Source organism: Mya arenaria, chromosome 17 (assembly GCF_026914265.1).
Source record: "Mya arenaria isolate MELC-2E11 chromosome 17, ASM2691426v1".
Classification (NCBI taxonomy): domain Eukaryota; kingdom Metazoa; phylum Mollusca; class Bivalvia; order Myida; family Myidae; genus Mya; species Mya arenaria.
The window spans coordinates 37,561,585-37,584,637 of NC_069138.1; the positions used below are offsets into that span (position 1 = coordinate 37,561,585).

Below are 23,053 nucleotides of genomic sequence, written 5' to 3' on the forward strand. Positions count from 1 at the left end.
GGGACTACCACTACCATACTAAGAAGGCCCATAACCCTGGATGCATTTTTTTCAGAGTTATGCCCCTTATTTACTTGAAAATACACATTTTATAAGTTTCTTCCAAGTCTAATCATTTGAATACTATCAAAGTTATTAAACTGAAATTGATACATATATATATTCATTGGGACTATACCTACCATACTCCAAAGGCCCATTACTCTGGATTCATTATTTTCCTAATGATGTGCCTTTGTACTTTTTTTCATTGTTTTTCTGATAGCAGCTTTATTTATTGATTGATCTTTTAGATATTTACCCTCTCCCCTACCCCCGGGGCATTTGATGCACCAAGCAGGCTCAAGGGTGGGGATTTAGACAAAAATGGTTGTCTCTAGGGTGGGGATTTAGACTTCAAACATTTCAAGATGTCAAATTCCACTGGGTCAGCCCGCCGCCCCCCCCCCCGGGCGGGCAAAATAATGACAGGTGCATGGGTGAAGAGAGTGAAATGGAATGGATGGAACAATACTCAAAAATACTTATTTTGACGAGAATTCCTTGCATATTAAAAAAAACATTTTTTTATTGTACATCAATATATCTTTCCTCTATGGTTGGCAATTATTTTCGAAAAATGATCCCAAACAGTATTATGATATTTATGGTATCAGAATATCGTTAAGAACTTCATGGACAATAGTATTAACATTAATAAAAACATGTCAATATTATTATATTCAACCATTGTTTTCGACAACATATGCATACATTATAGCCCAAATACATCTTTAACTCAAGTTTCACCACACTTCATGTTGAAAGTGCGTACGACCTTTATTGCGCTGCCCCAAGTTCGCCCCTCCTATATACACGACCAGTATCTTACTCATGGTTTACCTATGCTCGCCTGAAGTCTATTTTTAAACATAGGAATCCCAACTATATGGAAAACCACAAATGATGTCATGAGTGTGTTCTGTAATATGATATCTGGATAGCCATTTGCTTCGACAAGGTAAGAATTCTTTGATATTTCCTTCTCCTTTTCCGTTCCCTGCGAGAAAAGTTCAAGATCTAACATTCATTTTAGAAGAATTTTAAGGGCCTTCTACTGTTCAAATGTCCTGTGAACGACCTAAATAAATGTTATTTATATAACTTTATCAGATTTCCATTCAAAAAGCATTTACATTCTTTTCCGAAAATGTCTTATTACAGACTGAATATTATAATTATGTTTTTGTGTCAAAATAGTCAGTACTACATGATCAAGGCTTAAGGCTCTGTGGTGATTGCACGACATTTGCAACAAAATGACAGCTTATGTAAACAAACAATAATTGCAGAATAAATTGATTAAACTTGAAGTTGTGTAATGGTAAAAATCGTATATATCTATATAAATGTAACTGTTCGGTATAATAAAATAAATATTGCTTGACTTCAAGTATGAAAGTACATAATTATTGTCAACATTCGGGTAAATACTGTTACCTTCGCCTCGGGAAACAGTATTTCCCTCATGTTGACAATATGTACTGTCACACTGATACGATAGACATGATTTTTCTATAGAAGCAGGTTTGTAGAATGCGAACATTTAAATCAAACAGACAAGCAAAAAAATCATATCTCTAACAATCATTTTAGGATAAACAAAATTCACAAATGTTTTCCATAAAGAATATCTATTAAACCTTTGAACTTTGGCCTATACTTATAAATTCAATACCAAGAAAACAAAGTATAGGAAGTTAACAATAAAATCTATAAATAAAATCCATGCAATCTTGTCCATCCACTAATTCTGATTAATTCAATACCAAGAACATACAAGGTCAGATCTCAAATTTTTGGTATACCGCCGAAAATTCCATTTTTCTTAAAGCGTTAGTAACGCCTTTAGCCATAAAACATCTATTTTCGAGCGTACATATGATAAACTGCGATCTGATATTTTGTAAGAAGTCATATATCCAGACTTCCAGACATTTACGCAAAAATGGCTCATGAAAAGACAAAAAATAAATTAATAGAAGTTGTCAATACGATCAATCTTTGAGACTGCAGCTTTAAATATTATAGATTTGTTTGATTTATTATTTATTGTTAGTTTGCTTAGTGTCCAGGCTCAGGCCTCAGCCAATGTGGTCGCCGGACAGATTCAGATTGAATCATCTAAAAGAGCTCTATAAACCAAAAGTCCAATAAGAAGACTATGACCGCCAACTATCCATTTATTATTGAAAACAACTGCGCAAATCCCATTTAGTCATTCATTGGTATTATTAATAGATTGAGTCATTAACTCGCGCATGCGCCCGGGCTAGAGTAAGGTAACACCAAGGAATTAATTTTCTTCTAAACGATACATTGGCGTCCGAATGTGAAAAATAAACGCTTTCTTTTTCTTATTTTCTAGCTATTTCATTTAAATGAGAATCATTATTTATTTAGGAAAGAGCAGTAATTTAACGCTTTAAATAGTACTTATAAAAATAACATTAAGTTTGAAGATATATTGTTTTACGATATCTTTGAGCACCTTGGGCCGATATATTTTGCAATGTTGTCAGCAGTGGTAATGTCGGTCAGTGGTAATGTCGGTCAGTGGTAATGTCGGTCAGTGGTAATGTTTAAATGTTTTAATTTCTCGAAACTTCTTAAGCTTAACAGGCTTAAGTCGCTTATTTCAATCAGCCAAAATACATACTGAAAATGGATTTTGACAAATGAAAAATTATTTATTCTGATAATCATACAGATTATTACTAAATAATTTCTAAAAAATCTTGAATAAGTAGATATAACACATTTAATAGAACAGCAAAAATAGTGAGATTAGCTTAATCCTGTTATAAGGGACTTAAGAAGTTTCGAGAAATTGGGGCCAGACTATTATTTTTAACTCGTTTGACTTCAGTTATTTAAAAACAATCGTGGCCACGTAGCTATAAATTTAACCCCCATCTTTAATGGCTAATATGATTTTTACTGTACATAATTCATATTCTTATATATTTTTTGTTCTGATCATTAAAGTAAAATGAGCTAAAGATATGAATGCATTAGAATTAACAAAAGCATCTACTAAGTGTAACCTTTATTCTGCCCCTTTAAATGTCAAAAGCACATTTTTTACGCCCTTATGGTCATCTCCTACGCGTTGGTCAGGCATGAAGAGCAGTGAAGGTTTCTGGTACCTCGTACCGAAATAGCTGGATTTCATGTGTGTACACGCTTACAATATATATTATATGTCGTAATAATTAAATACCGTTGTTTTCAAAGTTAAATAAAATAGATATTTTTTAAAGGTTTTTTCCAAAATAAAAGAAAAAAATGTGCAATGACGTCACAATAATTTCATCGTCATAACGTGATTTGTGTGACGACCGTGAATATTGTACGGCAAAGGGAAGTAACCGCTGTGTGGAGTTTGAACATAGGAGTCATAAGCGTTACTTTGATATTGCTTAAAGACAAATGACGCAGCAAGGCTTATTTAAATATGTTTATCAGATAATCCACCCTTTTTTATAAGCCAGAATTCACTAAATATAGACCTTTGGGGCAAAGCAAATATGTTTCATTTGTTGATGTGTTTCCTTTTCACATTATATGAAACGCGTAATTAATAAAGTCTTACACGTACTGTAAGAACGTCAATATTCCTACACTAGGCATTGTTCATACTGTTTGGATATCATCGTTCGTAGCTTCTTATTGAAAATAGCTATTGGTTTGTAAGATTCGAATATTCTGTAATAACAAATAAAGTTACTTAATATATACAAATGTGCAAATGATTTAAGGAATATATTTTAAATTTTGCAGATCAAGCCAAACGCGGTTCAACGTAATACATTTGATTCAGAAAAACAGTTTAATGGATAATGTTTTCTGGAAAAACACATACGCCAGAGCATTTGAGAGCAGCATCGTCGGCCTATTCAAGCAGCGGTAGATCTACGTCGCCAAATGGTAGATTTGATCAAACAGCACAACCAACCAGTCTCGTGCCACAAGGAGGATTCGCATACCAGGCCCATGAGAATAGTCAGTACCAATCATTGCCCGTAACCTCAACACAGATCAAAAACACTCGATATACAACATTGTCTGCACCTCTGTCGGGGCCTCAGCAAACAGGCTTATCTGTTCAACTTAAACATGTCAGAAGTATTGTGACAAGTATCAACACACCAGCGGTGCAGCCTACGGAAGATCCTCAGAATCAGTCTTGGGAACAGCCAGGTACGTTATAAAATGGGGGTGGTATTCAATATGCAACTTTAGTCAATCCCATGGTCATACATCATTGACTTCACTATATTGTTCAGTTATAAATTACAAGTAATCCGATTAGCTACACCGTTCATAGAACCAAACCAGACCAATACTGATTACCAGCCCAGGCCGGAATTCGAGACTAAACTTAAGAGGCACTGGTGTTTATACTATTTCTAGATATAAGTTGATAACAAAATGTTATACTCGTACAACAAAAAATGCTTAAAATGTAAACTCAGTGGTTGGTTTTTACATGGCAATTAATAACATGGATTCAATTTATTCGTTAACTAAAGTTTACTTAGCATTATTATTATTTTAGCACCTGAAGTAGCAAACGGCAGGCGGACAAGTCCAAAACCACACAGGCGAATTCATCAACCTTCATCGACTGCAACAAACAGTGCTACAGCAGGAAGCTCTTCCTCGAACTCCCCCGTGAACTCAAAAAATGGTCCAAAATATCCAAAGTACAAGACAAAATCTTCTCGCCTCGACAGTTTTAAGGAATGTCAACGCATCGCTGCTTCAACAAACGTCTTATCGGAAGCAGGATTCTTTTACGCGGGGGCAGAGGACTGTACGCGCTGTTTTCAATGTGGAATAGGTGAGTAGATAGTCTGGGTTAAAAGGCTGAAAATGTGAAAAATTAGGAAATTTCCTGTACCCCTCTGCTATACGATATATTTTATATCATATTGTAGGTTAGAGTTTGTAGATTAGGAAAAGTTAGTTTGGCCTCTTGACAGATCTTGCGAAAAGGAGATATCTAAGATGGCGCCCAAGATGGCCGCCATAAATTGCCATTTCAGTAAAAATACTACGTTTGAATATGGTTATTTTCATTAAATAACTAAGAGTGAGTATTCAAGAGAGCTTTCAAAATGGATTTTTGAGGTATAAATACGTTATATTATATACTAGGAGTGATCGTGAAGTTCGTGTAAATGTACTGTAAGTTGTGTTATATTGCTAATAAATAAATGAAAATATATCACAATAATAAATTACAATACTCCATGATAGATAGTTTGAGAAGTTTGATAGTTACATCAATTCCAAATCAGTCACTATGCGTCAATTAGCGTCTGTCGTCATCCAATGTTTAATGAACGGTGCACTTTTTCTACGTAGTCACAACGCAAGGCTACACATTTCTGATGTCTCGCAAACCACTTGGTAAATTTCTCCCGGTAACAGTCTGTTTCTAGCTGTGAAACTTTTCGACGGGTTGCCAATGTCAAATCAGCAACGTCCAGGAAACGTTGTCCATGGTGGAAAGTCTTTACCATTTTCAAACCGGATGTAGTAAACAACGTTTACATAATGGTTAACATTCGTCTCAACCATGCTATCTCGTATGGCCTTATTCCTAATGGCACTTAATCAATATCAAAATCGAAAAACCATAAGGACATATAAAACACGTTTTTTGGTCTGATATCATTGAAGGTTTTGCTCCATTCATTTCGAAACTTTTCATTTGTAGATTATATTATAAATATTTTCATTTTAAATGTATCAGTATAATTATGTTTTGTTTTATTTACAGGATTACGAAATTGGTCAAAGAACGACGATCCTTGGACCGAGCATGCGCGGTTTTCGCTTGATTGTGATCACGTGGTGTCTGTTAAAGGGAGGGAATTCGTGAATCTGGTCAAACTTGCCCTTGAACTGACTACAGAGGTAACTATAGGTTAAAGATCACTAAATGAATAACATTTTTACTCTGTAACGAATTGACCAACGTGCACGCGAAATAACACTGATCTCTAGGTTTTTACTAGAACTGTATATTGTAAGAAGGCTCCACATGTGTACTAAATGTTAAACATGACAGAGAATGTTACGCTTTTTATAAGATAATTAAAATGGCTGAGCGTAACCAATATATATTTGATAAAGTGCTGCAGATCTTAGAGTGATGGTTTTCCAAATTCGAGAAAAATGTTTGGAAATTAAAGTATACGATATTACCATGATTTAAAGTACATACTGAATTGATGTCATAGAAGAAAAAAGAACATACACACAGTCACAACTCGCTTTGTTGAACCTTTTTTCTCGATGTTTCCGTTATCTTGAACTTCTTTCAGATATTTTGGGTTAAGTTAAGAGTTAGGGATGATTTATATTTTGGTTGTTTCGAATTTTCGTTATATTTTTCGAATATTTCCCAAAGACTTCGACTTAGCGAGTTATGACTGTTTTCACTCTATACGGAGAAATAAGAAGTTTTTTCATCATTGTTTCTGACGCTTTTTCCAAAAGAATGTTTTTAATTGCGAAACAACGTTTCTGATTGAAGACACGCGTTTCTAAAATATGTATTCAATGATGATCAATCTTGACTGACTATCAATTAGAGATTAATAATCAGCTTTAACATAATATCTTTTCGAACCCAATATTACTGGAGCTGTTATAAAATAGAACATAATGAATCCTTCCTATTGTTTTAGACATATGTGTGTTTAGTCATTTTATCTATATATAATGTTGTTTAATAAGCTGTGAATGCATTTTCTGCATCTTTTACATCGTTACATTTTTTTCATGATACACCGCAACATAGTGAAATCGTATAACATAACTATTATAGCCTAATAGCCACATACCTCTCGAAGTGTCCAACTCAACTCAACCCAAGTCCATTGTTTTATTAACGTTTACAATTTTAACATATTTATTTACATTTAGTGAGATACGAGGAAGCAGACAAACTTCGTCTGCTCCTGAAAAACAATCTGAAGCTCCATTGGAATCATGCTGTTTAAAATTAAAATACAAGAATACTAGTATTCCGTAAATGTTGGCCACGTCTGTCAGTTTTCATGTCGCATTCTTTATGACAGGTAACTTACTAAGCTACGTTTTAGAAGAGTTTCACAGCTAATTTATAGTGTATTCCGTATTTAAACAGCAATCAAACAAACATATATTTACAAAGAGCTTTCAGCAACTGTATGATTGTGAGTCTTAATTATGATTTGAAGCATGATTTGACCTCACTGGGCGGTATATTTACTTTAATCATATTTGTTATTTGAACAATCTTTGCACTCCGGCAAATCATGCTTCACTTGTCTTTACAATAGGTGTTGAGTATCAAAACATGTATGACAAATTTACATTCAATTAAAAGCTAATTATTTCACAAAAGTGACGTAAATATTCTCATAACGTTACAATATTTAAAGAAGGTTATAATTGAGTCAGATATAAGTAACTATATATATTGACAATGACATACGTTAGATAACGTATTTTCATAGTTGATTCCTAGTTATAATTTGTTCTCAATGCTCTCTTACTTGTAGAAAACAACAGGGGCAGGAAAATCGTCCGACACATTGGCATCACCCACCAGTAACGGTAAGAAAATTACATGGCTATATTAAGCATTTGTTCATAATAAAGTTTAAAATAATACGTATGTAGGTTGTGCCGTTTATTACCATTACAGTCAAAACCCGTTGGCTCGATATCTCAGGAACCAACTAAAATACTTCGAGCCAACGAGGAAATCGAACCAAACGATATAGAGTTAAGAGGTTTCGACTGTATATCCTTTTTTTATTTAGATAGCCAAGAAGATTCACGCAACGAAATCGACAAACTGATGAAAACGGAAGCAGCTCAAAGTGTGTTGGAAAATGATTATAGTGAAGATTTGGTTAAAAAGGCGATTGTTAATGTCCTGAGATCCAAAGGTATTCACTTTGATTATTATTTTGTTTGAGCATGCATTACTTACACGTTCTTTGTTTTAATGTCACTCTTAACTATTAAAGATACGTTGCAAAACTCAATAAGTGTACAATGAAACAATTGTTGCATCGCAGCAGTGTGTGATTTGTCGAAGGTGTAGGTTTGCAGCAGTGTGTGATTTGTCGAAGGTGTAGGTTTGCAGCAGTGTGTGATTTGTCGAAGGTGTAGTTTTGTAGCAGTGTGTGATTTGTCGAAGGTGTACTTTTGCAGCAGTGTGTGATTCATTAAAAGCGTGGTATTGCAACAGTGTGTTATACAAAGAGGGTGAAGTCTTGCAACAGTAGCGAAATCTTGCAACAGTAGCAAAATGTGAAGATGTGATTCATCGAAGGCGTTGTTTTACAGCAGGGTGTGGTTCATTAAAAGCGTTATCTAGCAACATTGTGTGATTCATTAAAAGCGTTGTCTAGCAACATTGTGTGATTCATTAAAAGCGTTGTCTAGCAACATTGTGTGATTCATTAAAAGCGTTGTCTAGCAACATTGTGTGATTCATTAAAAGCGTTGTCTAGCAACATTGTGTGATTCATTTAAAGCGTTGTCTAGCAACATTGTGTGATTCATTAAAAGCGTTGTATAGCAACATTGTGTAATTCATTAAAAGCGTTGTCTTCATTGAGAGCGTTGTCTGGCAACAGTGTTTGATTCATTGAGAGCGTTGTATAGCAACATTGTGTGATCCATTAAAAGCGTTGTCTAGCAACATTGTGTGAACCGTTGAGAGCGTTGTCTAGCAACATTGTGTGATCCGTTAAAAGCGTTGTCTAGCAGCATTGTGTTACCCATTGTAAGCGTTGCATAGCAACATTGTGTTATCCATTTAAAGCGTTGCATAGCAACATTGTGTGATTCATTAAAAGCGTTGTATAGCAACATTGTGTGATTCATTAAAAGCGTTGTCTGGCAACAGTGTTTGATTCATTGAGAGCGTTGTCTATCCTATCAACAGTGAGTCATTCATTTAAGTGTGATCTTGCAACAGGAAGTGATTCATTTAATCGTTGTTTTGCAACAGTGGGTGTTTCATTGAAAGCGTGGTTTTGCAACAGTGAGTGTTTCATTGAAAGTGTGGTTTTGCAACAGTGTGTGTTTCATTGAAAGCGTGGTTTTGCAACAGTGTTTGTTTCATTGAAAGCGTGGTGTTGCAACAGTGTGTGTTTCATTGAAAGTGTGGTTTTGCAACAGTGTGTGTTTCATTGAAAGTGTGGTTTTGCAACAGTGTGTGTTTCATTGAAAGTGTGGTTTTGCAACAGTGTTTGTGTCATTGAAAGCTTGGTTTTGCAACAGTGTTTGTTTCACTGAAAGAGTGGTTTTGCAACAGTGTGTGTTTTATTGAAAGTGTGGTTTTGCAACAGTGTGTGTTTCATTGAAAGCGTGGTTTTGCAACAGTGTTTGTTTCATTGAAAGCGTGCTTTTGCAACAGTGTTTGTTTCATTGAAAGTAAGGTTTTGCAACAGTGTTTGTTTCATTGAAAGCGTGGTTTTGCCACAGTGTGTGTTTCATTGAAAGCGTGGTTTTGCAATAGTGTGTGTTTCATTGAAAGCGTGGTTTTGCAACAGTGTGTGTTTCATTGAGAGTGTGGTTTTGCAACAGTGTGTGTTTCATTTAAGCGTAGTCTTGCAACAGTGTGTGTTTTATTGAAAGCGTGGTTTTGCAATAGTGTGTGTTTCATTGAAAGCGCGGTTTTGCCACAATGTGTGTTTCATTGAAGGTGTGGTTTTGCAACAGTGTGTGTTTCATTTAAGCGTAGTCTTGAAACAGTGTGTGAATTAGTAAAAGCCTTATTTTGCAACAGTGTGTGAATTAGTAAAGGCTTTATTTTACAACAGTGTGTGATTCATTGAAATCGATGTCTTGCAATATTGACGTATTCATTGAAGTGTAGCTTGGAAATATTGTGTGATTCGTTAAAGGCGTAGTTTTGCAACAGTTTGTGATTCATTGAAGGCTTGGTCTTAAATTGAATCGAAACAGGTCAGATGTTTCAAGTTAATTTTTGCTCAATCGTGATTAAAGCTGAAAGGTGGTAAAATCATGCCAGAGTCCGATTTCTGGGGGTGAGAGGCGAAAACTTATACCGCTAAAACACTTCCACCCTGGTGGTGATCTAATCTGCACCCTCTTGCATGAAAACTGAACGCTTATACCATTAGACCATTCCCACCCTGGTGGGGGTCGTACAAGTAACCTCTTGGGTGAGAGTAGAACACTTATACCACTAAACCACTCCCATCCTAGAGTGGATCGAAAAGGCAACCATTCTGGTGAGAGGCGAACACTTATACTATTAAACCACCCCATCCCGGTGGGGATCGAACTGACAACCTCTCGGATGAAAGGCGAACATGTAAAACATTAAATCACTCTCACCCTCTATGAATAATTTAATGCGACTGGTTGAAAAGTATTTATTTCTATCATCACAACTAAATTTGCAAACATGTTAGCTTTGCCTCTTTGGTAAATGCTGAGGTACATTCCAAAGAGTTTGCAAGTCAATCAGTTGGACATTTTTTTTTATTTGAGTTATATTTAACGCGTTGTATGGGCATTACACTTGAACCTTACTTGTGCTATTTATTGATGGTAAGCGTATAAGAAACGTAATTGTTGTGTACAGAGTTGGACATGAATAACAACCCATTAATTGCTTATTTTCAGGAGCAAACGCCATTACGGGGATGGATCTGATGCAGGAAATATTGACAATTGAAGAGAGAGACGAAAAACCAGTGGGTAAGTTCGTTGGTTTAAAATATGTATTAGTTCGAAACATATTTGACGTCACTATTTATACGATATATAGTCATTATACGTATTGGTATGATAAAGAAGATTGTTTTCTCTCAGCATTGTTTTTTCATACTTTTTATAATTTTGTTCCTAATTTTAGAACTGATGTTCATGGTGGCCGCGATTTTTAAATGTTAGCGAGTATGTTTCATAGTTTCTTGCTAGCGCCTGCTAAGTTGACGAGAGCCATCTGTTTGTCCGTCTGTCCGTCCGTCCATTTTTTATATTTTTTTATTAATAACTTGTCAGCCGTTCACGATATCATATTACTACTTTCTTAAATTCCTCAAATTCACAAAATGCGCTTTTGTGGCAAGTAATGTCACTAATGTTTAAATTTTGTCAGATTTATGCACCTTTGCATGCTTAGAAATTATGATAACTTGTTAAAGTCTGGTTTATATCTTGAAACCTGTTCATGTTATTCGGTGCAAGCCTTCTTAACTTGCGCACAGTAAAAATAAGTTCTTTATTGACAAATTATTTAACTTGTGCTTAAATATTATCGGAGTTATGGCCCTTTGTATGTTAAAAAATAATGACAAATTTTATGGTTTTGTTAATTACTTGCAACCTGTTCATGATATAAGGTTCAAACCGTTCTCACTTGCGCACAGTATAAGTACGTTCTTTTATGACAAGTTATGTAACTAATGCTTAAATTTTGTCAGAGTTATGGCCCTTTGCAGGCTTTGAAATTATTTTAATGTTGGTTTTTTTTCATTTACTGAAAACCCATTCATGATATTAGGTTCAAACCTTCTTTACATGCTTACAGAAATGATACATTTTTATGACAACTTATGTAGCTAATGCTTAAATGTTGTCAGAGTTATGGCCCTTTGCAGGCTTAAAAATTATCATTATGGTTTTGTTGTTTGCTTAAAACCCGTTCTTGATATAAGTTTCAAGCCTTCTGTACGTCCCCACTGTTATAGAACGTTCTTTTATGACAGGTTATGTAACTTATACTAAAATATTGCCACATTATATAAATTAATGGCACTTTGTATTCTTAGAAATTATTTCGATTTATAGTGGGCATGTAGAGATGTCAATTGCTGCATATGCAATTAAGTGAACGGATGTTCGTATCAGCGTTTACTCATATGTATTCTTCTTCAGTGGATGGACAAAATATGGCGGCAGTACTTTCCCGCGAAAACCAACACCTGCGGAACAAGGCTCTATGTTCCTATTGTAAGCGGCTTGAAGTTTCCCTCGTTTTTCTGCCATGTGGTCACCTCGTGTCCTGTAACACATGTGGGAACATGCAGAGGACGTGTGTCACGTGTGGTTCAAATGTTAAGGGGACAGTTAGGACCTACAATGCTTGAACCATTCAGCATTCACATTTCACTGCATGTGTGTGCTATGAAAGAGGGACGAGTAATGCTTAACTGTGTTAATGTGGTCAGACTACGTCCGTCTTGTTGTCGTATAGAGCTTATATAGCGTTATGGCGTTCTATTGTCATTATTTCATTAATAAAAGAAAAATGATTTATTTTGCTCCATGTGTAAACCATCTAAGTAGATGTTCTATTTTGTGTTACATTTTTATCATAGACATACTATAAACTATACTATTTGTGTTGATTTTTGTTCCACCAATATGACTTTTCGTGTTGATCATCATCATTTTGGTCTTCCGTTATAAAACATAAATTGTTTGAAACGGTTTTGGTGTAGAAGTATGCTTCCTTGTTTTCTTTGTATTTGTATTTCATCGAGATGATCTATTGTGACACACAGATCTAAACATCCCATATCAGTACCTTGATCTACGCCCAGCAAATAAATAAGTAAATATTTCTTTTTATATTGTTCTGTTTTTAATTTACCTTGTGAAAATGAAGAAATGAAGTCAGGTAAACGTTTATTAATTCAAAATAACATATTATTTGATGAAAACGGAATGTTTTTACCTCAGGCATGTGCCAGCATATTAAGTGGTTCTACAGAGATATGTTTTTCAGTGAATATCATTCACTTTTAACAAACTGTCTTTGATGATCACGATTTCTCAATCCATAAAAATGCACCCAATGTGTTTAATTTTAGTGTCGAATAAAATATTTTTACTGTTGACGACAAAACGAATGCAAATGTATAAGAAAACTTTCATTGGAAGCTCGTATGATTGACAGCATATTGACCAATCTCTTTTATTTAAGAACACAGAATTCTCATAATGAATCATTGAGATCGGTTCGTGTCCGTCGTCAACATTTGTCTTGTTAGCTGTTCGAGCATGATATAGTCGACATGCTCGCGAATGATTTGTATAACTTGTATAAACCTTTATTTTAAACCGTCAATACAGAGTATACGGAAGAAATGGCATGCGTGTCGAATTCTGAAGAACAAAGATAGAACAGAACCAAAGTTGTTTCTTCTTTACCTCTACGTTATAATGTTTTGTTTCAAACAACCACTTTTCTTGACCTGATCATTTAGCGTATTGATTTGACTCAAAGGAGGTTAATGTACTATGCAAGTATGTATAGCTGTAGCTAAACTGCTGAGACACTTTCATAGACGTAATTGTGTACTTACCGAACGGATGTGTATATATAGCATCAACAAGTGAAATAATTAAATAATATATTTTGTTCTTCCGGATTATTGGCACATGGATGTGAGGTGGGACTGAATGGATTAAAAGATAGGAAAATGGGTAGGTTAAATAACATTCTTCCGCTAAAATTGATAGGTGCATGCATGCTATGTCGTATTATCAATAATGTTTTGCAATATTTAAATCAAGACATAAGTGCGTTAAAGTATTGTTATCATCTTTTTCAGTAGTTGCGCTAAGTGCTTCTCGACAAAAGTGAACTTCACTTCCATTTTTCATTTCAAATAAGGCTCATCACACAACCATCGTATATTTTATGTTTTCATAAACACCATTACATTGCCGTATGCCTTTGCGTAGAAAAGCAGGACTTCAGATGATTCATGAAAGGGCATACATATTCGAGAAAATTGGCAATATACTAGGGCGCTATTGTGAAAATGTATACAATGAAGTTACAATATCGAGGGTTGCGGGTGACAAAACTGTTTTGAAGACCATTGTCAATGACAACGTTCAATAATTATCCTGCAATATATTTTACTTGCGTTGTAATTTATGCGCCCGATAGTTTAATAGAACGGTTACGCTTATTCTACTTGCAAGTGTTCCGATATTTGAAATCAAAAAAGCAAGAAGAAAGAGAACTCTCAAAAAAGGCAAAATCAATTGCCTATCGTAGCTAACCTAACCTTCAATTACCGCCCGTCGTCCAAGGATATTTCATATGAGTTTAACATGTTTTCATAGACGCTCCGTGCAAAAAACATTCCCCCAGTTCGTAAAATACATAGATGTCTTTATGATTTCTCAATTTATATCTGCGCGGGTGAGATACAACTTAAAAGCTTAAAACTCGTTAATCAAAATTTAGCATGTATTTTAAGGTCCATGTCAAATGATTATACACGATGCCTATTTGGTTTAAAATATCGAATCCTGTAAAAATAATTTTGGCATTAGAATATCATAATGTGTAATGTGTATGCAACGTACAGTTGTCTTTATATATATACTAATGCATGCTAGTGAATTTGAAATTTTGCCAGCTGTTAATGCTTAAACATGACTGGGCATGAGGTCTTCTATCGAATAGTTCGTGGTCTCGTACTAAATACGTTTCAGCCATTAAATTGAATATTAAGATATGTATGCATCGTATTGTACATTGTTTATCCATGTCAGAGCAAGTGTGAGGCTTGGCGCCCCAAATCGGGTTTAAACCAGAGAGTTCGGAGTAAGTGTGAGGCTTGGCGCCCCAAATCGGGTTTAAACCAGAGAGTTCGGAGCAAGTTTGAGGCTTGGCGCCCCAAATCGGGTTTAAACCAGAGAGTTCGGAGGAAGTGTGAGGCTTGGCGCCCCAAATCGGGTTTAAACCAGAGTGTTCGGAGCAAGTGTGAGGCTTGGCGCCCCAAATCAGGTTTAAACCAGAGAGTTCAGAGCAAGTGTGAGGCTTGGCGCCCCAAATCAGGTTTAAACCAGAGGGTTCAGAGTAAGTTTGAGGCTTGGCGCCCCAAATCAGGTTTAAACCAGAGAGTTCAGAGTAAGTGTGAGGCTTGGCGCCCCAAATCAGGTTAAAACCAGAGGGTTCAGAGTAAGTGTTCACTGACCGTACCAAGGCGGTTCCCCGACATTTATCATTGACGATATTGTGATAGCTACGTCATGTGTGCTGTTATGTAGCGTTGTGCCTCTCTTTTGGTGTTCCTAGGTCCCGGTATCGTCTATTATTGTTTTATCCAATATATTTTTAAGTGCATAAGCTTGCAAAGGCTCTTTTTGTTAAATACCAGTATTAGGTTGAACACTTACAGTGAAGCCGTCTGTTTTTGTTGAAGGTTTCTTTATGGTATAACCAAGACTTTTATTAAACGATGTTTAAGCATCCCATTGGACTATCCTTGATGTCTTAGGAGTCCCTTTTCGATGATTGCCTGCTCGGTTTTACCTTGGACCTTTTTTTATTGTTTTCCATTCAACATTATTTCTGTTTGTATTTTGGCCGCTTTGCATGCCGTTGTAGTTTATAATTGCTTTGTTTGTATCAATACTTTATCTTAAATACATACAAATCTTCTTCATGTCTTGTTTAACAATCACGGCATTATTCAGTTCCTTACTAGTATTAAATTTAATTTGCGTTGTCCCTGAACATTTAGTCATTCGGTCTTACTTATAAAATATATGTTTTTGATACGGTTTTGGTGTCGTATGATTACAATTAGATGTATTCCTCCCTTTCTTTGTATTTGTCATTTAGATTATTTATTGTGAAGTCAGCGGAAGACCCCACGCCTAACATCACAGTAAATCATAGATCTTAAGATCTCAAATCAGTTGTTTTATCTACGCCTTGCAAATAATAAAGTCGTTTATTAAGTTTCATTTTGTTTGGTTTAATCTCCCTTGTAAAAATAAAGAATTGAAGACAGGTAAACGTTCATTACTTCAAAATAGAATCTTATTAAATAGATGCGGAATGTCATTGCCTTAGGCTTGTGCCCACATATTAAAACGTTCGGCAGAGTTATGTTATCCAGCGAATATCATTCACTTTTGGCATACTGTCTCCGATAAACTCGGTTTCTCAATCGATAAAATATATATTTCAATGTGTCTAATTTTAGTGTTGAATAAAATATTCTTATCGTTGTCAACGAAACGAATGCTTAAGTATTATTATTATTACATCGTATGCCCGTACAATTGATAGCATATTCGCCGTCTCTTTTAAGAACACATAGTTTTCATAGTGAGTTACTGTGATTTGTTGTGATTGGTTGGTGTCTGTCGTTAACATTTCGCTTGTTAGCTAACACTCCAGAAGCAATTATACTATAACAGATTTAAATTTCTTTAATTTGTGTGTCTCTATGTAATATGTTTCTCTAACTTTCTAATTGATTGTGCCTTATAAATTGTGTTCATAGTTATCATAATACACTATAGAAATTGGCACAAGATATGTAATTCATATATAAACAAGTATTCAGCGCGTGTCAGTGCATGATGTATCGTTATTTTGAATCTCAGGTATAGCCTTTAAAATTCTGCCAAGATCGTTTTCACTTAATACATTGTTTATTTGAAAGAAGACCAAAATGCCTGTGGAATAAAGAAGGTTTTCGACTGTTTTGTCATCATTTTACATACATACCCCGGTAAACTGTTGTAAGAGTGTGACATGAGTATGTTTGATTAAGTGTGGGGTTAAACTCTCGGTAACAGCATTGTTACACCCTCCGTGATGTTACTGAGCTGTCGAATCTGTAGCTTCCAAATATTGATCAACAACAAGGTTTGTACCTGTGCATCCTTCTTATTCGTATCGCCTTGTATCGGGGTGGATGTCGTTTAATTCATTTAATTGGGATCTTTGTTTGATACATAAATACTTGCAGATTCAGGTTATAATAGGTATGTGTTCCTCATAGTCTTTTGTTGTGTCAATGTGTATACCATACTTCCTGATTTTCGGCGGCGCTTTGAGTTTCAAGAATAAAACGTTCGTTACTAAAAGCAACCGATGCTTTATCATCATGAAAAATATGTATTTAAAGTAAACATATATCGCTTATCGTTTTAAACACAAAACAAAAACAAATATTGCCTGCATAAACGGAACAATTGTTTTTTTTTGCAAAATATTATTCACAAACATATCAAACAACATCGAGCAAACCGAAGGCAATGTTAACGGTAATTAATGTGAGGATGAGTTGGCCTTGATAAATATAACAGCAATTCTTATTAAAAAGGTTTATTATCAGAATTTATTTCTGTACATTGTATATACTTTAATTTGTGAGATCATATCTTAGAACAAGTCTTTCCTTTATCATTGAACATTGAACAAACTAAAACAAAATAAAAAAAACAGGTTGTTTTTAATGGGTATTTGTGCGATGATGAAATAATATTATTAATACTAACATATGTAGTTTGATTTACTCTTTGCACGCAAACAATGTTTTCTAGTCAGTGTCGTCTGTGCATTTAACAAAGTTCAAAATAGGTGGAAGGTTTAATACGCTTTAACAATTTTAACCACCAATGATTTTCACTTACCAATGAAAGGAGGTAACCCATTTCGTGTGAATGATACGGAGACGTTTATTTCTTTATTTTACTGACTCATATATTTTTGGTATGTTATCTTATATTGTTTCCCTTGTAAGGTTATGTTTGGTGCCTGATGGAAATATCATAATAATGATTATTGTTGTACATATGTCCTGTTTAGACTCGTTTTGGTCAGATTTTCACAGCGGCTAGATGGAAGGACTTAAATTCGTAAAACGGGTTCATCCAGCTTAATTCTATTCTATTTCTATACTGCATTCTGATAAATATGCAATAAAATAATAAAAACAATCCCAATCAATAGCATTTATAAATATGAATGGCATGTGAGGTTAGCGGATGTTTATCATTATAACATATTATTCAACACAATGTAGTGTGGTGCATCGGGGGAAATGATCCCAACCGACATCTCACAAATGGCTACTCATATTTGATTATCCATATAACAAATGCACTAAGTAACGTAAAGCGTAGTCACCACCATGCATTCTTTAGAACCAATCAATTCATGTTAATGTGTCACTGTCTAAATCAATAAAAATGTGTCTTTTGCTTGTTTCAGAACAAAATGATAAGAGATTTTGGTAAATTGATTTTATACCCTTGGTGGCTGTCGGTTTGCTGGAGAATAGAAATGGAAGTAGATATAGAATGTGATATCCATGTGATATGGGCACGGGCCACAAGTTATTGCAAGATTAGCAAGAGTCCATCCCATTTTAAATTAAACAAGTAAACATGTTGAAAAGAAATTGGTTTATACATCCATAATAAATGTTAATAATGTAAATTTGTAACGAAAACCAATTTTGGTAATTTATCTAGGAAAGGGAACAAAGAACGTTGCAAGCAATGCATATATTTATCCATTCAAATAATTTCAAATTCTACAAGAATTTTAGGTTGATAGAAATTCAAAAGAAGATGAATTGGAAAAACAGATAAGAAAGGAAAGAAAGGAGGATAAAAATGCAACGCAATTAATATTCTAGTGTACATTTAGTTTGTTTTTGTTATAATAACGTATCTTATATTTGGCAAATATTGTTGAAGTATTTTATTTACTTGCAGGTGATAAAATAAGTGACGAAAATGATTGACGACAATTGGCAGCCTGATGTCAGAGCTTCAACAAATGACGTGAATTGAAATCACGGAGTGCCCCTTACCATAACCCAGTCGTCCTACATGTCTTCGTCGTTATCAGCCCCTCCGCCTTGTGAACGGGGTCAAATACTGACCAATCTGATAGGAGAGATATACAAGCTGCCGTGCTGCTACGATTAATGAGGCGACATGGATTGATTGAAACAAGAACTGTATTACACTCAGTCTTTGGATTTACCAAGTGTGCTGTGAAAAAGAGTTAACGGAAACGATATATGTTTCGAAAATGTAACTTATAAACATGTTTTGAAGGAACCTGTGAATATTTTGCTTTTAATTTAAAAGTTAAAAAGTATATTTTTCAACTTCCGAATGTGCCATTCATATCTACATGGAACAGTAGCTACTCTATAATATGTAAGAGCATAGTATTAGTAACAAGTACAAGTGGTATGTGTATGACTCATGTGTGAACAAAAACAGTCTTTAATGTACAATACCTTAAATTTATATACGAACTTAAAATGCTGCCTCGCATAAATAAAAGTTATGGAGAAATAATATACATAAACTTTGCGTCAAACACAATAAAATCCACCTCCTTATTTAAGCTCTTTGATCTTATTGACGTTGATCGGGACAAACAGGATGTTAATTTGAATTGAGAGAAACAAACCCAATTAAAATGATGCTATTACCTATCTAATTTATAACCGTTAGGGCTTTTCATTTCTGCAGTTTGGATAGCGTGCCTGCTTGGCTTTCTCACAGGAGGCGGGACCAGATGATCGGAAATCGCTGTATCAAAGAGTGGCTGGATTAGACAGGCATTGGACTTTACCTCAGTTGATTTCAAAGACCGGCAATATCAGCTTGAATTCAATTTTGGAATTTTAACAAAGAAGTATGTTATCAGAAAATGGTAATGGTAGCCATCACTTATATAAAATCAACATTTAGAACCAGTGTTTGATTAAACAGTGTGTGAAAAAGATAGGTAGCAAAATGAATAATTCCACGGACGTATTAGATATTAATCAGACAGAGAGCTTAGACGAATTGAATGACCGTTATGCGAGAGCATTGCTTCCGCTTACAATAACGTTCGGCTTCTTTGCCGTTTTCGGATTCCTGGGAAACCTTATAATTTTACTCGTTTTCTCTTTGAGTCGGGATTACAAGCGGAATAACTTCAAAGTGTTCGTCCTGACTCTTGCAGTGATAGACATGGTGATATGTATAACTTTAATACCGGCTGAGATGGTGAAACAGAGGAAATACTTCGAGTTTGGGGACGTTGTCACATGCAAGATTAAGTGCTTTTTCAACGTCTTTGGGGCGACTTCCTCGTGTCTCGCCCTCTTGGTAATCTCAATAGATAGATTTAGAAAGGTGGTGCAGCCATTCAAGAGTCAAATGTCACCAGCCATTGCAGTACGAATTTTGATAGCGGTTGCTTGTGTATTCCCTATACTTTTAGCTATACCCGGAACTATTATGTGTGGAATAAAAACAACAAATATGACAAATATACATGGAGGAAACACGTCTATACATCTATGTGAAACTGAAGAAAAGTACGAGAAATCCATATGGAGAGCAGTCTACAAATTCATACTCCTTGTTTTACTGATTGGAATTTCTGTAACTTATATAGTCTTGTATACATTTGTGATAAAAGAAGCTGCGAAACAAATAAAAGCTATATCCATGCAGCGCAATAATTCATCGTATGAAACAGTGTTAAGTTCTGGGATATATAATCAAAATACAGTTGTTCACGAAACACCAGACGCCGGTCGTAAATACATGGGGACAAATAAACTTGGAGGAAGTAGCGGCTCAATACCCAACCAAATTAAAAACGGTTCACCGTCCAATGGATCACTTAATAATTGGGTTTCAAACCACAGAAAAAGCATTAAACAGAGTATCAGAATCAGTGGTCGATCACAGAGAACCAAACAATTTCCAACAAAGACCTTTATTTGGTTTATATTGACTATTGTGTTTATTGTTACGTATGTTACGCATAATTTACTGACTTTGAAAGTTGAAAAGATTGTCAATATGTCACCAAGTGAATTCACTTTGTTTTCGTTTTTCTTTCGTATATATTTCTTAAATCATGTTATTAATCCAGTTGTGTATGCTATATTTGTTAAAAGCTTTAGGAGCTCTTGCAGAAATGTGCTTCCTATTTTCTTATCAAAACTGAGACAATGTTGTGTAAGATAGCTTGTTTTTATTATAATTGTGTATTTATTTGTTTTGCTATTTAATAGCCTGTCAAACAACATAATGGTTATGTATAAGCTACTACCTTACCTGGTTCATCTGTTTAAATAAATACGACAAATGAGGTTTTGATGATATAAAGTACTACACTTTTTTTTCTTGCATTTTTGATATAACAAAAAACAGAACGACATTTTTATATGATGACGTTTTATAGCGATGAATTTTATACATTTATACTAAAACGCTATTCTTTTATTTTGTTTCTATCATTTGTTGATTAAACGAATGATTTTAACTGAGTTATGAAATAAAATAGTGCTTTTTAATCTGAATATAATATTGATCACAATCAGGGTTTTCAATATTTTGTAGTCTCAAATTGGTATGAATGCCAATAAATATTTCAATTTCCTGAAACCAAGAGCATGTGTCTTTAATCTGAGTTTGTTTGCTTTATCTTCACAGTGTACTTTTAAACTAAACACAACCATTGGTAGGAATTGCTACTGGGCTTGTTCTTGACTTGACGAAATATATTAGCGAGATTTAAATATTCTTTTGAATACATTCTTAAAGCATTGCACGTTGTAACCGATATAAGTCCCATGCTATTTTCTTTATATAACTTTGTACTATTTTTGGCAATTAGAGCGTACACCCATAGTCTCATCATAGAGATGCAAACAATATTTTCTAGATTAGATAAGTGCATCGTTTATTTCAGGCAAGCTAGAGCGATAAAAACTTGTTGTAGACACTATTAGTCATTTATCATGTAAAATGATTGAGAGGGCTGTTACATTTCCGTACATTCCCTTGGTCCTTTCGTTTCCGTAATATAATGACACAATCTGATACCAATCTTTTTTTAATCCGATAATGTAACACCATCAGAGCTTCCATATATACGAAATGTCACATATTCAACTAATGTTTCCTTTTGTTTTAAAACTTGTTTTGAAAGTATGTCTTGGAAATTAGGGTTAACAGCTTTAAATACGCGTTTACACAATCGCAAGAAGAAGAACAATACATTTCTCAAAAAGATATTGTTATCTTACAAAAAAGGTTATTTTGTTTATTCTTTATATCAACACCCCAAACTATGTTTCAATACTGAAAAACAATGTAATTCAAAGTTATTTTATTTTACATTTCCTTGTATTTAAAGCCTTGAGGACACTGTTATAAAACGCATTTGCATAGGTCTTAAGTACTGAACATCAACTGATAGGTAGGACAGGCTGGCGATACTCGATGGTTTTAATTTACAAAACTGGAAGCTGTTTAATATTGTACAAATCACCAATTTGCATGTGTTTAGAGCAGCTTTTATTGTAGTTGAGATATGCGTTTGACTACTTAAAATTTTAACTCAATTGCGGCAATTAAAAAATCCCATTAAAATGATGTATGCAGGATTATTATTTAAATAAAATCTCGTTACAAAATCTATGAATTCCTCAAACATTTTATCTAAGAATAAGATTTTGCGCTCCAAATGTAAAACGTGATACTAAGGCAATTGAAGATGAACATCTGGGGTATATATCTATAAATTCCACCCTTTGTTTGTATCTGGCGAGAAAGAAAAATCAGTCATCATGTAAATGCCTCCATGGAACATCAAACTTTAGTTCGTCTGAGTTTTGATTAGTGCTTATATCTGCCTACGTTTGTTTCATTTGGAAATGAATATCGATGACTTGTGTGCCAATCATTGGGATCAAACACAATACAAAGTTATTTATATCTGGATAAAGAAGAAATGTTACATTTATGTGTCGTGTTTTACCAAGTACATTTAATATATAATTTATATTTCGTTCTCGTGGATTGAAATATCTGAAAAGACTTGACCCTTTCGGCTGACTTGACGTCTTTTCCGGTGTTTCCGATTGAAAAATTATCTTGAAAAAGCAACTTTTGTAAGGCACATTCAAATAAAATGTGTATTGCAGTATTCTTTAATGTAGTAACATTAACATTCACTGCACACCCCAAAGAATGTTTTTCACAAAAATGCACGTGTACAGAAAATCAACATACGAATATTTTTTTACATATTGAAAAATGAAAAACATGGCGTCGACATACACACCTTCATGTTCATCAGTGGCCATTTTAAGTTAGTGTACATGTATTGCGATTTATCTTTACGTAATCGACATCTAAATAACATGTTTTTGGAGGT

At 34.5% G+C, this 23,053-nt stretch overlaps 2 protein-coding genes across 2 annotated transcripts; both read left to right on the forward strand.

Moving 5' to 3' along the window:
- The first annotated feature begins 985 nt into the window (after nt 1–985).
- On the forward strand, nt 986–12,627 carry LOC128224929 (baculoviral IAP repeat-containing protein 3-like). Its single transcript, XM_052935032.1, has 8 exons — nt 986–1,000; nt 3,823–4,242; nt 4,601–4,885; nt 5,831–5,967; nt 7,602–7,656; nt 7,866–7,994; nt 10,714–10,788; nt 11,971–12,627. Exons 2-8 carry the CDS (start codon nt 3,882–3,884, stop codon nt 12,180–12,182), a joined length of 1,254 nt encoding a protein of 417 aa, XP_052790992.1. The 5' UTR covers nt 986–1,000; nt 3,823–3,881; the 3' UTR covers nt 12,183–12,627.
- Nucleotides 12,628–13,407: 780 nt separating this feature from the next.
- On the forward strand, nt 13,408–21,689 carry LOC128224273 (cholecystokinin receptor type A-like). The gene is made up of 2 exons (XM_052934077.1): nt 13,408–13,524; nt 18,583–21,689. The coding sequence occupies exon 2, from the start codon at nt 19,624–19,626 to the stop codon at nt 20,854–20,856; it is 1,233 nt and encodes a 410-aa protein (XP_052790037.1). The 5' UTR covers nt 13,408–13,524; nt 18,583–19,623; the 3' UTR covers nt 20,857–21,689.
- The last annotated feature ends 1,364 nt before the right edge of the window (nt 21,690–23,053 follow it).

Coding starts and splice junctions, on each gene's coding strand:
- LOC128224929 (XM_052935032.1), top strand. CDS start 3,882: ATGTTTTCTGGAAAAACACATACGCCAGAGCATTTGAGAGCAGCATCG. Junction 4,243..4,600: donor TCAGTCTTGGGAACAGCCAG/GTACGTTATAAA, acceptor TTATTATTTTAG/CACCTGAAGTAGCAAACGGC. Junction 10,789..11,970: donor GAGAGACGAAAAACCAGTGG/GTAAGTTCGTTG, acceptor ATTCTTCTTCAG/TGGATGGACAAAATATGGCG.
- LOC128224273 (XM_052934077.1), top strand. CDS start 19,624: ATGAATAATTCCACGGACGTATTAGATATTAATCAGACAGAGAGCTTA.